This window comes from Xyrauchen texanus, chromosome 46 (assembly GCF_025860055.1).
Source record: "Xyrauchen texanus isolate HMW12.3.18 chromosome 46, RBS_HiC_50CHRs, whole genome shotgun sequence".
Classification (NCBI taxonomy): domain Eukaryota; kingdom Metazoa; phylum Chordata; class Actinopteri; order Cypriniformes; family Catostomidae; genus Xyrauchen; species Xyrauchen texanus.
The window spans coordinates 17,606,531-17,623,715 of record NC_068321.1 but is presented as its reverse complement, the minus strand read 5'-3'; the positions used below and the strand labels follow the sequence as shown (position 1 = coordinate 17,623,715).

At 38.8% G+C, this 17,185-nt stretch overlaps 1 protein-coding gene across 1 annotated transcript in view; it reads left to right on the top strand.

Moving 5' to 3' along the window:
• The window catches only part of LOC127638152 (homeodomain-interacting protein kinase 3-like), a 60,360-nt gene that overhangs the window by 32,659 nt on the left and 10,516 nt on the right, over positions 1 to 17,185 (top strand). Inside the window, 4 exon segments of the mRNA XM_052119550.1 lie at positions 10,198 to 10,321; positions 15,790 to 15,909; positions 16,069 to 16,155; positions 16,273 to 16,457. Coding sequence (XP_051975510.1) covers positions 10,198 to 10,321; positions 15,790 to 15,909; positions 16,069 to 16,155; positions 16,273 to 16,457 — 516 coding nt within the window.

Here is a 17,185-nt window from a genome sequence, read left to right as displayed (position 1 = left end):
CGTGCCGCCAAAACAGCACCAACTAGCATCTCAGAATACCATTCTGAGATGTTATTTTTCTCACCACAATTGTACAGAGTGGTTATCTGAGTTACTGTAGACTTTCAGTTCGAACAAGTCTGGCCATTCTCTGTTGACCTTTCTCATCAACAAGGCGTTTCAGTCCACATAACTGCCACTGGATTTTTTGTTTTTGGCACCATTTGGAGTCAATTTTAGAGACTGTTGTGTGTGAAAATCCCAGGAGATCAGCATTTACAGAAATAATCCAACCAGCCCATCTGACACCAACAATCATGCCACTGTCCAAATCACTGAGATCACGTTTTTGAACATTAACTGAAGCTCCTTAACATATCTGTATGATTTTATGCACTGCTCGCTCACAATTGGCTGATTAGATAATCGCATGAATGATTGTTGATACCAGATGGGCTGGTTTGAGTATTTCTGTAACTGCTGATCTCCTGGTATTTTTCACGCACAACAGGTCAACAGAGAATAGCTTGACTGGTTGGAACTGACGAAGTCTACGGTAACTTTGACAACAGCTCTGTACAATTGTGGTGAGAAGAATTAGTCAGGTGGTTTTAATGTTGTGGCTGATTGGTGTATATTGAATATGCAGCCTGAAGCAAATGACAGGATTAGTGACGCAGAAGTGTTTAAGGATACAGACATTAAATCTATAAAAATACCACTTATCGCTAAGAACATATAGACAAACCATATAGGCCCTTTTTACACTTGGCATTAAAATGCGATCACCGTGATCACCCAATCAGATCACAGCTCGTTTACATTTGTTCATATCAAGTAGCTTCTTTTTTCAGATAACTTATTGGATCTCTTTTCTGTGGGTCGACAATATGGGTCAACTGGAAAACCTCTACGTGACGGTCTCGGTTGACATTCTTCAGCGATTCGATTACGCATAGTGTCAAGTATACTTTGACTGAGAGGTGAAGACTATAGCTCGACTATGCAAAAACTGTAGCTTGATTATAAATGTCCATGTAAATGTACTCGCTGTTTGTTTGTGGTTAGAGAAAGCTGACAGCGGTTTTGATGCAGCTGATCTCCCTAATCTTACGTCCCCTGACACATTTCAGTGTCTGTATTTCTTTTTATATCCCCGGCCTCTTCCATGCCAAACTTGTTTTCTGAACAGCTGTAGAGCTCTTGTGGCCTTCAGAGAGGTTATTGTTACTTCAGTGCTCTGTGTTTCAGTAGCTGCGTAGACTGTGTGGGCTCAACGCCTTTTGGGTGCTGCTCGGAATGAACGAGATGACTTGGACTCCCCCCTCCTACCCCACTGACTTCACAGGAATTAACTGATGCTGGTCAGGGGTTCAAACCTAGCCTGACTTAGTTTGAAAAACACTGACTTGTTGGTTCGCACTGACTCATTACAGTATTCATAAAATTGACTTTAAGGAACAAGCGTCTACCGTTAGCAGTACTGATGGAAAATTCTACTTTTTCGTCTGTCTTTTGCCTGTCTTTAGATCATGAATACATGATCAATGGAATCAGGTTGAACAGGAAAGGAACAGTGAGGCAATTTACACACCTAATTCCTCCCTTTGAAAAACCAATTTTTTGTTAAGTTAGTGCAGTGAATACACTCATTGTGCCTTAGTTTATAGCCCTTATTTTTGATATTTGGGCGAATTTCACCAAACCTAACAAGAACATACCTGGGTCATATTTCACCGCAAAATCAAAAGGGAAAATACATATTTTTAATAGCTGTACTGTACGTTACTGTAATGCAAAAAAAATCTAGGCATATTTTTTAACCGTGTAAAAATGTTTACACAGTGTTTTGTTTCTCACAATGAGGATAGACAGACAGGCAGGTAGGTAGGTGCCAATGGCAATTTGCTTTATTGTCATGAAAATGTCAATGCAGAATTATTCATAATTAATTTATCATTCGTTAATAATATTTGTTTTACCTGTAAATTTAATTTGAGTGTAGGCTGCTATGTAGTATTATGCCTTTATTTGGATCTCCAGTCAGCTAATTAAATACTTTATAAATTAAGACTACTTGCTCTATATTTGGAACAAGACAAGCAATGTCAAAGTAAATAAATAAATATAAATCAAACTGCTAAATATAACAGGGTGTATGCCACATGCTGAGCAATATTATAATTATTATCATTATTTTTAACTTTGCACCAGAAACTTAAGATCTTCTCAAAGCAATGCGACAAATAAACAATTAAAAAAATATATATATATATATATATATATATATATATATATATACACTCACCTAAAGGATTATTAGGAACACCATACTAATACTGTGTTTGACCCCCTTTCAGCCTTCAGAACTGCCTTAATTCTACGTGGCATTGATTCAACAAGGTGCTGAAAGCATTCTTTAGAAATGTTGGCCCATATTGATAGTATAGCATCTTGCAGTTGATGGAGATTTGTGGGATGCACATCCAGGGCACGAAGCTCCCGTTCCACCACATCCCAAAGATGCTCTATTGGGTTGAGATGTGGTGACTGTGGGGGCCATTTTAGTACAGTGATCTCATTGTCATGTTCAAGAAACCAATTTGAAATGATTCAAGCTTTGTGACATGGTGCATTATCCTGCTGGAAGTAGCCATCAGAGGATGGGTACATGGTGGCCATAAAGGGATGGACATGGTCATAAACAATGCTCAGGTAGGCCGTGGCATTTAAACGATGCCCAATTGGCACTAAGGGGCCTAAAGTGTGCCAAGAAAACATCCCCCACACCATTACACCACCAGCCTGCACAGTTGTAACAAGGCATGATGGATCCATGTTCTCATTCTGTTTACGCCAAATTCTGACTCTACCATCTGAATGTCTCAACAGAAATCGTGACTCATCAGACCAGGCAACATTTTTCCAGTCTTCAACTGTCCAATTTTGGTGAGCTCTTGCAAATTGTAGCCTCTTTTTCCTATTTGTAGTGGAGATGAGTGGTACCCGGTGGGGTCTTCTGCTGTTGTAGCCCATCTGCCTCAAGGTTATGCGTGTTGTGGCTTCACAAATGCTTTGCTGCATACCTCGGTTGTAACGAGTGGTTATTTCAGGCAAAGTTGCTCTTCTATCAGCTTGAATCAGTCGGCCCATTCTCCTCTGACCTCTAGCATCAACAAGGCATTTTCAGCCCACAGGACTGCCCCATACTGGATGTTTTTCCTTTTCACACCATTCTTGTAAACCCTAGAAATGGTTGTGCGTGAAAATCCCAGTAACTGAGCAGATTGTGAAATACTCAGACCGGCCCGTCTGGCACCAACAACCATGCCACGCTCAAAATTGCTTAAATCACCTTTCTTTCCCATTCTGACATTCAGTTTGGAGTTCAGGAGATTGTCTTGACCAGGACCACACCCCTAAATGCATTGAAGCAACTGCCATGTGATTGGTTGATTAGATAATTGCATTAATGAGAAATTGAACAGGTGTTCCTAATAATCCTTTAGGTGAGTGTATATATACAGGTGCTGGTCATATAATAAGAATATCATCAAAAAGTTGATTTATTTCAGTAATTCCATTCAAAAAGTGAAACTTGGATATTATATTCATTCATTACACACAGACTGATATATTTCAAATGTTTATTTCATTTAATTGTGATGAGTAAAACTGACAACTAATGAAAATCCCAAATTCAGCATCTCCGAAAATTAGAATATTACTTATGACCAATACAAAAAAAGGATTTTTAGGAATGTTGACCAACTGAAAAGTATGAACATGAAAAGTATGCGCATGTACAGCACTCAATACTTAGTTGGGGCTCCTTTTGCCTGAATTACTGCAGCAATGCGGCGTGGCATGGAGTCGATCAGTCTGTGGCACTGCTCTGGTGTTATGAGAGCCCAGGTTGCTCTGATAGTGGCCTTCAGCTCTTCTGCATTGTTGGGTCTGGCGTATCACATCTTCCCCTTCACAATACCCCATAGATTTTCTATAGGGTCAAGGTCAGGCGAGTTTGCTGGCCAATTAAGAACAGGGATACCATGGTCCTTAAACCAGGTACTGGTAGCTTTGGCACTGTGTGCAGGTGCCAAGTCCTGTTGGAAAATGAAATCTGCATCTCCATAAAGTTGGTCAGCAGCAGGAAGCATGAAGTGCTCTAAAACTTTGTGGTAGATGGCTGCGTTGACCTTGGACCTCAGAAAACACAGTGGACCAACACCAGCAGATGACATGGCACCCCAAACCATCACTGACTGTGGAAACTTTACACTGGACTTCAAGCAACGTGGATTCTGTGCCTCTCCTCTCTTCCTCCAGTGCAAAATTTACTTTCATCAGAGAACATAACTTTGGAGCACTCCAGTCCTTTTTGTCTTTAGCCCAGGCGAGATGCTTCTGACGCTGTGTCTTGTTCAAGAGTGGCTTGACACAAGGAATGCGACAGCTGAAACCCATGTCTTGCATACGTCTGTGCGTGGTGGTTCTTGAAGCACTGGCTCCAGCTGCAGTCCACTCTTTGTGAATCTCCCCCATATATTTGAATGGGTTTTGTTTCACAATCCTCTCCAGGGTGCGGTTATCCCTATTGCTTGTACACTTTTTCCACCACGTCTTTTTCTTCCCTTCGCGCCTCTATTAATGTGCTTGGACACAGAGCTCTGTGAACAGCCAGCCTCTTTAGCAATGACCTTTTGTGTCTTGCCCTCCTTGTGCAAGGTGTCAATGGTCGTCTTTTGGACAGCTGTCAAGTCAGCAGTCTTCCCCATGATTGTGTAGCCTACAGAACTAGACTGAGAGACCATTTAAAGGCCTTTGCAGGTCTGAGTGTGGCACCCGGTGTCTTCAATATTTAACCTTTTCACAATATTCTAATTTTCTGAGATACTGATTTTGGGGTTTTTCATTAGTTGTTTCTATTAGTTATTACTAATTAGTTATTAGTATAATCATCAATTAAAAGGAATGAACACTTGAAATATATCAGTCTGTGTGGAATGAATGTATACATTATCCAAGTTTCACTTTTTGAATGGAATTACTGAAATAAATAAACTTTTTGATGATTTTCTAATTATATGACCAGCACCTGTATATATAAAATTAATATTTTCTCCCTCAATGAAAATAAACATTCTTGAAGGAAATAAATATCAAACAAATATCACTTCTTTCAAAATAATAAATGACTGAATGCAGAGTTTAATGCATATTTTGGCTTTCATTATCTTCTTTTGCGTGCTTAATTTTGAGGTGGTGAAACAGATTTCTTGTATTACAAGTAGGGCTGGACAATAATTCAATATCAATATGTATCGCAATGTATATTTTTTAAATAATGGTGATATCATTTTTAAACACATTTCTGATATTTTGGCTACATTACAGCATTTGTAACTGACTAACGTTCAGTACTCAGCCGTCAGTTCATTGTATCCAAGCTGAGCAGAAATAGTAGAACACAGTTGGCTACGTGCGTGACATGGCAATTTTTGAAAGGGACACAAATAATAGAGCCAAAATTGTACGCCTATAGGATGTGTGTGTACACAGAAGACCTATTTCACCACGTGGTCATATTATAGTTATAAAAGTATCTTGCGTCCTCCATAATTAGGTTTCGTCAGGGACAGAGGTGTCTCTTAGATATTCAACTTCAGCCATCCCACTGATCTGCCACATAACCTCATATTAAGCAAAACAATGGTACATCTACAATATTAGGTTAATATCAGTTCACAAACAAGCTAGGTAACGTTATAATCGCTAACATTGCGCACTCGTGAAAAAATACATCGTTTATCATTATTTTTTGTCATGACTAATTTATTAATGACTCCGCATCATCTGAAAATAATCACTTCATCCGATAGTTAAAGTGAATAAAATAGCCTTGCCACTGCCAGCCTACTTGCTGGAGTTCCACAACTAACGAAGCAATTCGAACTCCACCAGACTTGTGTGTGTAGGTGACGTAAAGGGGGATAGCAGGCAGTGGACCAAACCACCATTTTTTGGACCGTTTGTATTGTTTTACTACTTAGTTATTTTAAGTATATGTCATTATATTTTTTACAATACACAGCGTTGTTTTTAATGCCCCAGCAAGTTTGTTGTTGCTCACTCTTTTTCTGCAGCTACTCTGAGCATTTTAATATTATTTATCCTAGCTGAAGAACCTTCATTTCAATCTATAAAGATAATCAACCTATGTTGTAGTTTCAAGTTAAAAATATTCATATTGACAGGTGAGAGTTTTATGTTTATTTGACATTTCTTGTTTGTATGAAGGCTAAGTGCAAATAAAAGGTGAACATTAATTTATTTGTACAGTTTTTATTTCTTAAATATTATATAGTTTTATTGGAGGAGGTTTCATAGGCTTGGCAAATACATTTTTCAGAGGTTTGTAGGTTCAGACATCCGTTGTGGCGTTCTTGGCAGTTTTTCTGAGGCTTTTATATTGTTCATATCGATATCGGAATTATATCTTATCGACTGAAATTAAGAAATATATTGTGATATAAATGTTTGCCGTATTATCCAGCCCTAATTATAAGTGATTATCAATGTGCAAACCACAGATGTTGCACCTGTTTTAATAACAAGCTCTTCATTTCCTTGACCTGTTTGGGAGTCTTCCCATTCTGTAGAGATTTCTCCATTTGGGATTTTCCTTGGTCAAAAATTGAGTAGTGCAATTTATCCTGCACTACTCAATATTTGCACGTTGGAGCTCCAGAGATGTTTGCCACAGTCACGTGAAACATTTTCGTCAGATGAGAAGAATATTTTGCGCTTTGAAAGCAACACGCAATGAACGTCATTAAATTTGCTTGGGAGGCTGCAGAAAAATGTTCATTGCCAAAAAAACCCTATCCATGTTTCTTCAATTCTCTCAGTCTCACGTGAAGCCCTGCCCACTGATAGAGAAGCCCATGCTGCACACATGGATATTTGCGTATCATCATATACAAGTAGAGGTTGACCGATATAGTATTTTGCCGATACCGATAACCAAGTTGGGAAGACCGATAACAGATTAATCGTCCGATAGTTTTTAAAATTGATAGTGAATGAAAAAACAACATTTAATGTAGGGATGCACCGATACCACTTTATCCTCTTCATATACTGGATGTATATTATAAGTGAACCGAACCGAACTATTGAGCATCTACATCTGAGATGTTGTTCGTGAGTAGTACTCAAATGTTGCGCCACGCGTGAAGGCTAAAAATAGCCACGAGTGTGTGTGTAAACAGAGTAGCACAATTCACTAACGTCCTTGAGCTGCACGTACATTTTATATATTCACTTATTAAACGCAGCTTTTTGTGATTCACAGAGCTATCGCACGTCTTCAAGTGGCTGATCACTTCTGGTGAGGGGTCTTTAATGTGAAACTAGGGCAAACTTGTGAATTGTTTTTTTTTACGTCAATATTTTTGTTTGTATTTTGCGTTGTTAAGCTAGTTTGAATTCTCAAAGAAACTCGACACACACACACACACACTCCGATCGCTTGATGATTATCTAATCAAAATGACAAAAATACGAATTACTGTGAGGATAAAAAATGTATTAAAATCAGATCTTTTTAAAAATAAAATATATATTTATCAAATCTCTCACTACCTTTAAATATATAATTTAGCTGGCTAAAGCATAAATATGACTGGATATATACTAATGCAAATAGATTTAATATGCAATACATTTTATTTCAACATTTGGGTAGAACTTTTGTCATATTGCTTGAGGTTTACTTTATTGTTAGCGTCCTCTCAGCCTGGTCTGCAAACATACTGCTGTTCTCTATTAATGCAGCATCTATTCAAAAAATTAATTACTTTATAATGATAAGATAACATACTCTCTACATACCTTTTAGTTGTTGGTGTTTTAAATCTGCATTGTTCAGCTCTGTGCAGTGTTCCGCTGCATTCAACGTGCAGTCTCACGTGTCAAAACAACCACCACGAGGCATCAGTGATAGTTTTTATTTCACCTCTAGAGGCCGCTCTCATACTGTATAATGACTGTGTTCTTCCAAGCTGCTCCAGCACCGGACACAACGGGGGGAAATTATCAATCTGGATTTTTGCCAATAACCGATAGTTCCAGAAACCGTTATCGTGCCGATTAATCTGCAAAACCAATATATTGGTCGACCTCTATATACAAGATGTCTATTGGTTGTCACACTATAATGTCGCCACAATATATATTGTCATATCACCCAGCCCTAAAAGCAATGTGAAATCAAATCCTGTTCAAGGTGAAATACTTTAATATTTTAAGACTGGCTTAAACCTTAGCAAACAAAACGTGGTGCAGAAAATAAATAGTAAATAGTAACTCTCTTTGAGACACCATGTTGGAAAATCCAGACTTGCTGTAATGTCATCACTCTTTCTTGATCTGATTTCTGTAAATTCCCCTGATTCATTCACCTGAAATGCAACTTCCTGCTGACTGGGCTGCTGGGAAACTTTAAAGTTCTGCTGAACCACATTGATATAAATTAACAGAATCTTAAAGGTGCACTCCGTAACATCTTAATTTCAAACATTTTACCCCTGAAGAAATTAATGGTGTTTTTGAAAAATGTCATGTTCACTCACAGTAGATGAAGACTAGTCATATCAGTAGCCTAATAAAAGATTGTTCAGAGTGTCCTGTTATTTGACAATTGGGCATAATTGGGTATCAGACCTAATACTATGCCATTTTTTCAATACCCCTTGCTATTGGACCCCCAAACCCATTTGTTAGGCTTTGGATTTAGACCCTTTTCCAGCTCTGCTGGAGTAACTCATAAACAAAATGTAAATAAAAAAATAACAATTATGATGTGTACGAGAAAATGACTGAAGCTCATCCCTAGTCATTTCTTAACACTTCTATTCCTTTGTTGTAGTTTACGCTTTGTAATTACTTTGTTTTATAATAGGTTGCTCTGAGTCGATAAAATTGGGTGTAGCTTTAACTGAATTATACATTTGCAACTGTAACACCTTTTCATTATATAAGTTAAAGTGGTTAAGTGTGGACATTAGAAACAAGCCAAATAAAAGAACCTGTAACTTAGTTTCTAAGCTTGAAATTTAGAAAGGCTATCTCACATTGCCTAGGTGATGGTGAATTATTCACAGGGGCTTACTGCACAAGTAGGGTATTGTTGTTAGTTACAGCTGCTTACGAGTGACCTAGCATGACGTATTCCTGTATCAATAGCTGTAGCTACAATTACAGTTTTAAAGGGGAAGTTCACCCAAACATAAAACTGGCCATCAATACTAATATTCAAGTTTTTCCAAACCATTATGACTTTCTTGCATGAAACGATAGGCAGAATGATAGAATGAAGATGATAGGCAGAATGATAGCCTCAGTCACCCTTCACTTTCATTGCATGGAAAAATATTGAATGAAAGTTAATGATGACAGAGGCTGTCTGTCCTTGTCTTTTTGCGTAACATCTGTTATTGGTTTCACAGAATTCATACAGGTTTGGAACAACATGAGGGTGAGTAAAATGTGACAACTTTTTAGTCAACTATACCTTTAAGTTTTCTTTATTTTCCACCTTTGATACTTTTAATTCATTTAGGATGCAACATGCTACGACAAACAGCCTTTTATGATTTTATCTGTACTGGAAAGTGTAGTAGTGTCTGTGCACAAGGAGTTGACTCTATAGTTGATCATTAATGCTGACCAGGCTGCTGGTATTTTCCCTACGGTTGTCAAGGTAGCAAATATGTATGGGCCCGCTGACGTCAAAGCCCAGATTTAACGGCAGACTTGTTCTGCGTCAGAACAGGAACGTCACGTCATTTGACTTGGGATCATATCCATATTGACGTAAAACGTGACTTCTGAGTTCAAATGAGCATCAGATATGTCTTATGCAAGTGGCTCAAACCCGATCCACTGAGTCTGTCTGTGTATTATAGGCTAAATAATGTCCTGTGACTTTAAATGATGACATTAGGTAAGATTTCATTTTGAAGTTATCATTGTGATTTGCATGATGCGTGTTGTAGCCTTTGCTCATTCTCAACAAATGCTTGTTCATTCTGATCTGGCCTTCTCCAGAGCTCTTGTAATGTAACAAGTGTCCCACTGCTTTTCAATCAACAGCCAGTTGTCAAGGTAACCACTCCATTAATTCTCATCCTTGTCTATTAATGTGTGTTCCAGGGCTCCAGAGATCATCCTGGGCTTACCCTTCTGTGAAGCCATAGACATGTGGTCACTGGGCTGCGTCATTGCTGAGCTGTTCCTGGGCTGGCCGCTTTATCCAGGAGCGTTGGAGTATGACCAGGTAAGAGCAGGCAGTGATCTCAGATAATGACCCACTTTGTTGTATTTCAGCAACACTAATCTGCTGCTAACATAATAACACAAGATAACATAATTTTCTTTTTCACAGTGCTGTATTTTAAAGAGCTCTACAGATTTCCAAATTTCATATTGTATTGGAAGTGAATTAACTAAATGAACCCAAAGGGAGAATGATATTTAATCATTTTTATTTATATGCACCAATACAATACAGCAACATTTACATTATATTTAACACAGTTTTTGGAACCCCGTCAAGTTGAATATTACAGTAATAATAATTTATTATAAGGAGACACATATATTTATGTATATATATATATATGTGTGTGTGTGTATGTAGTATGTGTGTGTGTGTATGTATATATATATATATATATATATATATATATATATATACACACACACACACACCCCTTTATGCATTTTTTATAATTCTGAATTCTTAAAAGTATTTTGAGGATAAGAATTGTTTTATACAGTTGTAAATTTCTGTCATATTTACTGCACATCCCTCCAAGCCTTATTTATTTATTTATTTTTAGAGGATAATTGAGTGAACCACCCTTTTTTAAATCAATTACAAAGATTTTCCAAAGTAAGTGCTAAAAATGCAACAACAACAAAAAATAAGTCTGCTAATTTCTGCTGGACCAAGTTATTACATACACTCTCGTCAGGTTTGGCAACTTAATTTCAAATGCACCTTTGCAAATGCTGTTGCACCTAACAGGAAAAATGGCTCGACACATAAATAAAAACTTGTGAGTCACCGTGGACAAGTACTGCTGATAATCTAGATGTTGGAGGTGATGTTACCTCTGTGATGTGAAATGGCACATATGACAGTAACAAAACAAGCTGCTGTGCCGGAATGGCGTGGTCTGGGTTTGCTGACCACAAACCCCTAGGCCAGCTCTCCGTGCCAGTAATGGGTCCAGTTCCACTCCACAGCAGAATGTATTTATAACCGAAAGCCCTACTCACACACCCTCTCTGTCCAGCCTGCACTATCAGCAGGTTCTCACTTCAGCGTGCTCGCTATGTTTGTGCAACGCTTTGTCAACCCGATCATATAACACCCCTAAGACGCCATAAACACTGCTCATTTAACACGACAGTGTTCAGCCTCTGCGCTTGTAAAATGAGTGGTGGCATCATAGCCGAGAGAAAGAGACAGAGCATTCAGCCAAAGAGTGCTTTGTAGTGGCTTGTGTATTCTCTGTCAGAGGCTCACTATGACACAGACTTTCTTAGAATCAACAGATGCATGCTTGGTGGCAAATATCGGCAGAGTTTACTGACCACTAATACTTGGTGCGAAGTATATCTTTTCATCTGCGGAAGGAGGAAGCGGTAGCCAGATCCACATACAAGACTTTAATTTGACAGAACATAAACACTGAAAACACAGCATAAACACATAAACTCTCTCTCTCACACGCTCTCGCTCTTTTACTCTCTCTCTCTCTCTCTCTCACACTCTCTCTCTCTCTCTCTCTCTCTGGCATCTATGGCTCTCTCTCTCTCTCTCTCTCTCTCTCTCTCTGGCATCTATGGCTCTTGCCTTATCTCCCTCCCGATGATAAGGCAACTCAGCGCTGGGTGTGCATCCTCACTTCCCGGCCACACACTCCTCATCGTCACACTTGGTTTCCCAAGGCAACAAGAACAATATTTTTTTTTACACAGCAGCTTGTGCGTTGATGGATTTGAACTGGTCCTGCCTTTCCTAAAAAATAATTAAAAAAAGATGCCGGTGTGTATAACACTGTTAATGCCATTTATATTATTTGCTTTATAATGTCATAACCATTGTGGAAACTTGCTCCTTACCATCGTAGTGGCAAACCACAGCAATACATTTAAGCACACAGCCATACGTAGTTACAACAGGGTGGTGTAGCGTATTGGGCAAGCAATCTAAACAGATAATCTGAAGGTTGCAGTTTCGAATCCCTCAAGAAGTTATCCATGAACTGTTGCTCTTGTGCTCTTGATCTAGATGCCACTCTAGATAAAAGCATTTAGCATTGGCTTAATGGTAAAGAACACATTTTGCCCTGCCCCGGAATTGTTAACTTGTATGAAGCCTGCTGTTTGGTGCGAAGTGTAGGGGACAGCATCTTGAATTGGCAACATAAAGCCTTTAGGAGCAGCATGCCCCTTGCTATGCTCTGTATAAATGACAAAGTTTAACTCTGAGCCATCCAAGCTTAATATTCATAAAACATGCTCAGAAGTTAAAGTCAGACTGTGTAGACATATACAGTGGGTACGGAAAGTATTCAGACCCCCTTAAATTTTTCACTCTTTGTTATATTGCAGCCATTTGCTAAAATCATTTAAGTTCATTTTTTTTTCCTCATTATTGTACACACAGCACCCCATATTGACAGAAAAACACAGAATTGTTGACATTTTTGCACATTTTTAAAAAAAGTAAAACTGAAATATCACATGGTCCTAAGTATTCAGACCCTTGGTTCAGTATTTAGTAGAAGCACCCTTTTGATCTAATACAGCCATGAGTCTTTTTGGGAAAGATGCAACAAGTTTTTCACATCTGGATTTGGGTATCCTCTGCCATTCCTCCTTGCAGATCCTCTCCAGTTCTGTCAGGTTGGATGGTAAACGTTGGTGGACAGCCATTTTCAGGTCTCTCCAGAGATGCTCAATTGGGTTTAAGTCAGGGCTCTGGCTGGGCCATTCAAGAACAGTCACAGAGTTGTTGTGAAGCCACTCCTTCGTTATTTTAGCGGTGTGCTTAGGGTCATTGTCTTGTTGGAAGGTGAACCTTCGCCCAGTCTGAGGTCCAGAGCACTCTGGAGAAGGTTTTCGTCCAGGATATCCCTGTACTTGGCCGCGTTCATCTTTCCTTCGATTGCAACCAGTCGTCCTGTCCCTGCAGCTGAAAAACACCCCCACAGCATGATGCTGCCACCACCATGCTTCACTGTTGAGACTGTATTGGACAGGTGATGAGCAGTGCCTGGTTTTCTCCACACATACCGCTTAGAATTAAGGCCAAAAAGTTCTATCTTGGTCTCATCAGACCAGAGAATCTTATTTATCACCATCTTGGAGTCCTTCAGGTGTTTTTTAGCAAACTCCATGCAGGCTTTCATGTGTCTTGCACTGAGGAGAGGCTTCCGTCGGGCCAATCTGCCATAAAGCCCCGACTGGTGGATGGCTGCAGTGATGGTTGACTTACTACAACTTTCTCCCATCTCCCAACTGCATCTCTGGAGCTCAGCCACAGTGATCTTTGGGTTCTTCTTTACCTCTCACCAAGGCTCTTCTCCCCGATAGCTCAGTTTGGCCGGACGGCCAGCTCTAGGAAGGGTTCTGGTCATCCCAAACGTCTTCCATTTAAGGATTATGGAGGCGACTGTGCTCTTATGAACCTTAAGGGCAGCAGAAATTTTTTTGTATCCTTGACCAGATCTGTGCCTTGCCACAATTCTGTCTCTGAGCTCTTCAGGCAGTTCCTTTGACCTCATGATTCTCATTTGCTCTGACATGCTCTGACATGCACTGTGAGCTGTAATGTCTTATATAGACAGGTGTGTGGCTTTCCTAATCAAGTCCAATCAGTATAATCAAACACAGCTGGACACAATTGAAGGTGTAGAACCATCTCAAGGATGATCAGAAGAAATGGACAGCACCTGAGTTAAATATATGAGTGTCACAGCAAAGGGTCTGAATACTTAGGACCATGTGATATTTCAGTTTTTCTTTTTTAATAAATGTGCAAAAATGTCAACAATTCTGTGTTTTTCTGTCAATATGGGGTGCTGTGTGTACAATAATGTGGAAAAAAAATGAACTTAAATGATTTTAGCAAATGGCTGCAATATAGCAAAGAGTGAAAAATTGAAGGGGGTCTGAATACTTTCCGTACCCACTGTACATATACAGTATGTACATATATTTCATATGTCTTTGGCTGCTGCATTGTGTCTTGTTGTTCCAATGTCTATTCATTAACATAGGCCATTATAATGTAATCTGTTACAATAAGTACAAAAGAGGGCATAATCAGAATGTAATGCATAATATTTTGTCATTATGTGAAGACTCACTGGTCAATTCAATGAAACGATGCTCCGAGCGTGCGACTTCCTTCAGGTTAAAGTAATAAGCTTAGTAAGTACGCACTACTGTTTCTGAACCATGTATCTGCAATCCGTGGTTTCCATGACGCCATAATCATTGTGTTTTTAAAACGCATTTAATTGAAATAAGTTTTGAAGGCACTGTATTCGGTTACATTCAGCTTTGCTCCATTTTGATGTTGAAAGAAAGATTTCGCCTTGTGTGCGTGCTTCTCCAGAGTGTAGAGTTCCTTCTCTGCCCTGGACAGAAAGTCATGCTGCGCTCTGAGTTTTTTGCTGTGATGGGTCATGCTTCCCATTTAACTTGGAATTTTAAACTTCATACTGGGAAAACTGCAATGGAACACCACTTTGTTGGACTTACAACTCGTGCGGAAATCTTCAGCTCTGATTTTGCTTAGATACAGGTGTGTCATGCAAACATGTCGGCACCGAGGGAGATTTACAGTCAATGGTAAACCATCACTTTTATTAAATAACATACATAAATGAGACAAAGTTTCTACATTATATGACAATAAAACCTGTTTAGCAAACAGAGCAGAGACAGATGTTCAAAACACGGTGGATTAAACTTTCTTTTGATTATCCCAAACCTGTAGAACAAATGTTGGCATTGCAGCATCGGTTATCAGTTTGGTTGCTATGAGATGTCTCCGTGGACAATCAAGGTACCACTGAAAATGACAATATAATCCATCTCAAAATTAAAAATAAGGCCTCTCTTTGATACATAGTGTATAGTTGTCAGGTAGTTGTTACTGAATTTCGAAGTCACTTCAAGCATTTTCATTTTCGATCATCATTTTCATGATCGATCGTTGCAGTCACTTCCGACTACTCTGGTACTGGAGTATTTGTGACCATCCCCATTTATATGGTATGTCCAGATAAGATTGTACCTTTTATATTTATTTATTTATTTATTTAATTTGTATATTTAATTTGTGGTGTGCTTTGTCATTGTTCTAATGAAAGCTGTTACTAATCAAAGTTTATCCTGACAAAAAAAACTTACATGCTCTCATTGGTGAAGCGCATATATATATCTATCAAGGCACACAATTCTCTTGCCACATTCCACTGACAGGGGCCTGCCTGTCTTATATCGTATTACTTCCTCTTGAATTAGTAAAAAAAAAAAAATACCTGTTGCTCGTCAACACCATTGCTGATATCTTGTCATGCTTTATTCAATTAAGGGATTCTTAAGACTTTATACACTGTTACTTCTCAAAAAGAATGGTAAAAAGATGATGTGCACATGGGTGCAATGATTTTGTTGTCTTGGAATCTTTGACATTCACTTATCAAAACATCTTCACAGATTCGTTACATCTCACAAACTCAAGGGTTTCCAGGAGAGCAGCTTCTGAATGTGGGAACAAAGACGGCCCGCTTTTTCTGCAAGGAGTCGGATTCACAATATGCGGCTTGGAGACTGAAGGCAAGAAGCCAATTCCCTTCCAATTAATTAGACATCAGTGTCATAAACTTAAAGCACTTGCTCTCTGTATGGCAGTACTCCCGTATCGAGTTACCGTCTGCTCTTTTCTACCTCTGAGTTTTGATGGATTGTTCTTTTGTAATCTTCCTATTTCTGCAGACGACTGAAGAACATGAGACCGAGACAGGGTTGAAGTCCAAGGAGGCCAGGAAGTACATTTTCAGCTGTTTGGATGACATAGGACATGTAAGACCTCACTTACCCTATTTGGCTTTTACATATTTATATACATATGGTTGTCAAACATTGAATTAGTAAAGAAGGTGATTGTTGAAGAATTGAGATGTTTTGTGGTCCTTTCAGGTGAATCTAATGCTCAACATGGAGGGATGTGACCAGTTGGCGGATAAAGCAGACAGGAGAGAATTTGTGGACCTGCTGAAGATGATGTTGATGATCGATGCCGATCAGAGAATCGCCCCCTCAGATGCACTTACTCACCCTTTTATCACTATGCAGCACCTGATGGATTTTCCCCATTGCAGCCAGTATGTCAAATTTTTAAAAGAGGTTTCACAGATTCTTATGTCCATTTTGAAATGACCGTTTACGATGACCCATCCATAATTTTTTACAAAGAGTATTGCACTAATTTTGGCTGATTCTCAGTCGAGTTTGCATCTACTAAATGAAGCCAGTATGCCAGTGTATGAAATAACTAAATGTTCTAATAGCCAACATCATAATACAGCATCAGAGTGCTATCATAAAGTGCAAGGGGTTGTGATCAATATTAATATATTATGATCAATTGGGGCTGGGCGATTAATCCGATTATGTTTTTAGTTACGATTTTGGCTTCCAGTGATTATGAAAACAAGATAATCAAGGTAAAACGATTATTGTCCCGAATTCCATTTTGCCATGAAACACCCCAACGTTATATCTTTAAAGCATAATTACATATTCAATATGAAATGAACTCAGAAACTGGCTTTTCTCTGAGTGCAACACTGCGTCTATGAGTTGCATGAAGTGACCGGGGGGGGGGGGGGCTTTTTAGCAGCTAGATTATAACACTATGGCTTGTGAAGTTATGAATCATAATATATGTGTTACATTCACTTTGTGTATCTTATCATGAAGAAAATCAGCGATACTGCTAAAAAATCTGCTAAAAGTGAGTGTAGTCTTGGCCCATTATTCACTGGAACAAAATACATTTTTGATTAGTCTTTTTTGGCTTGTACATTTACTTTAGGGGCTATACTGCAGA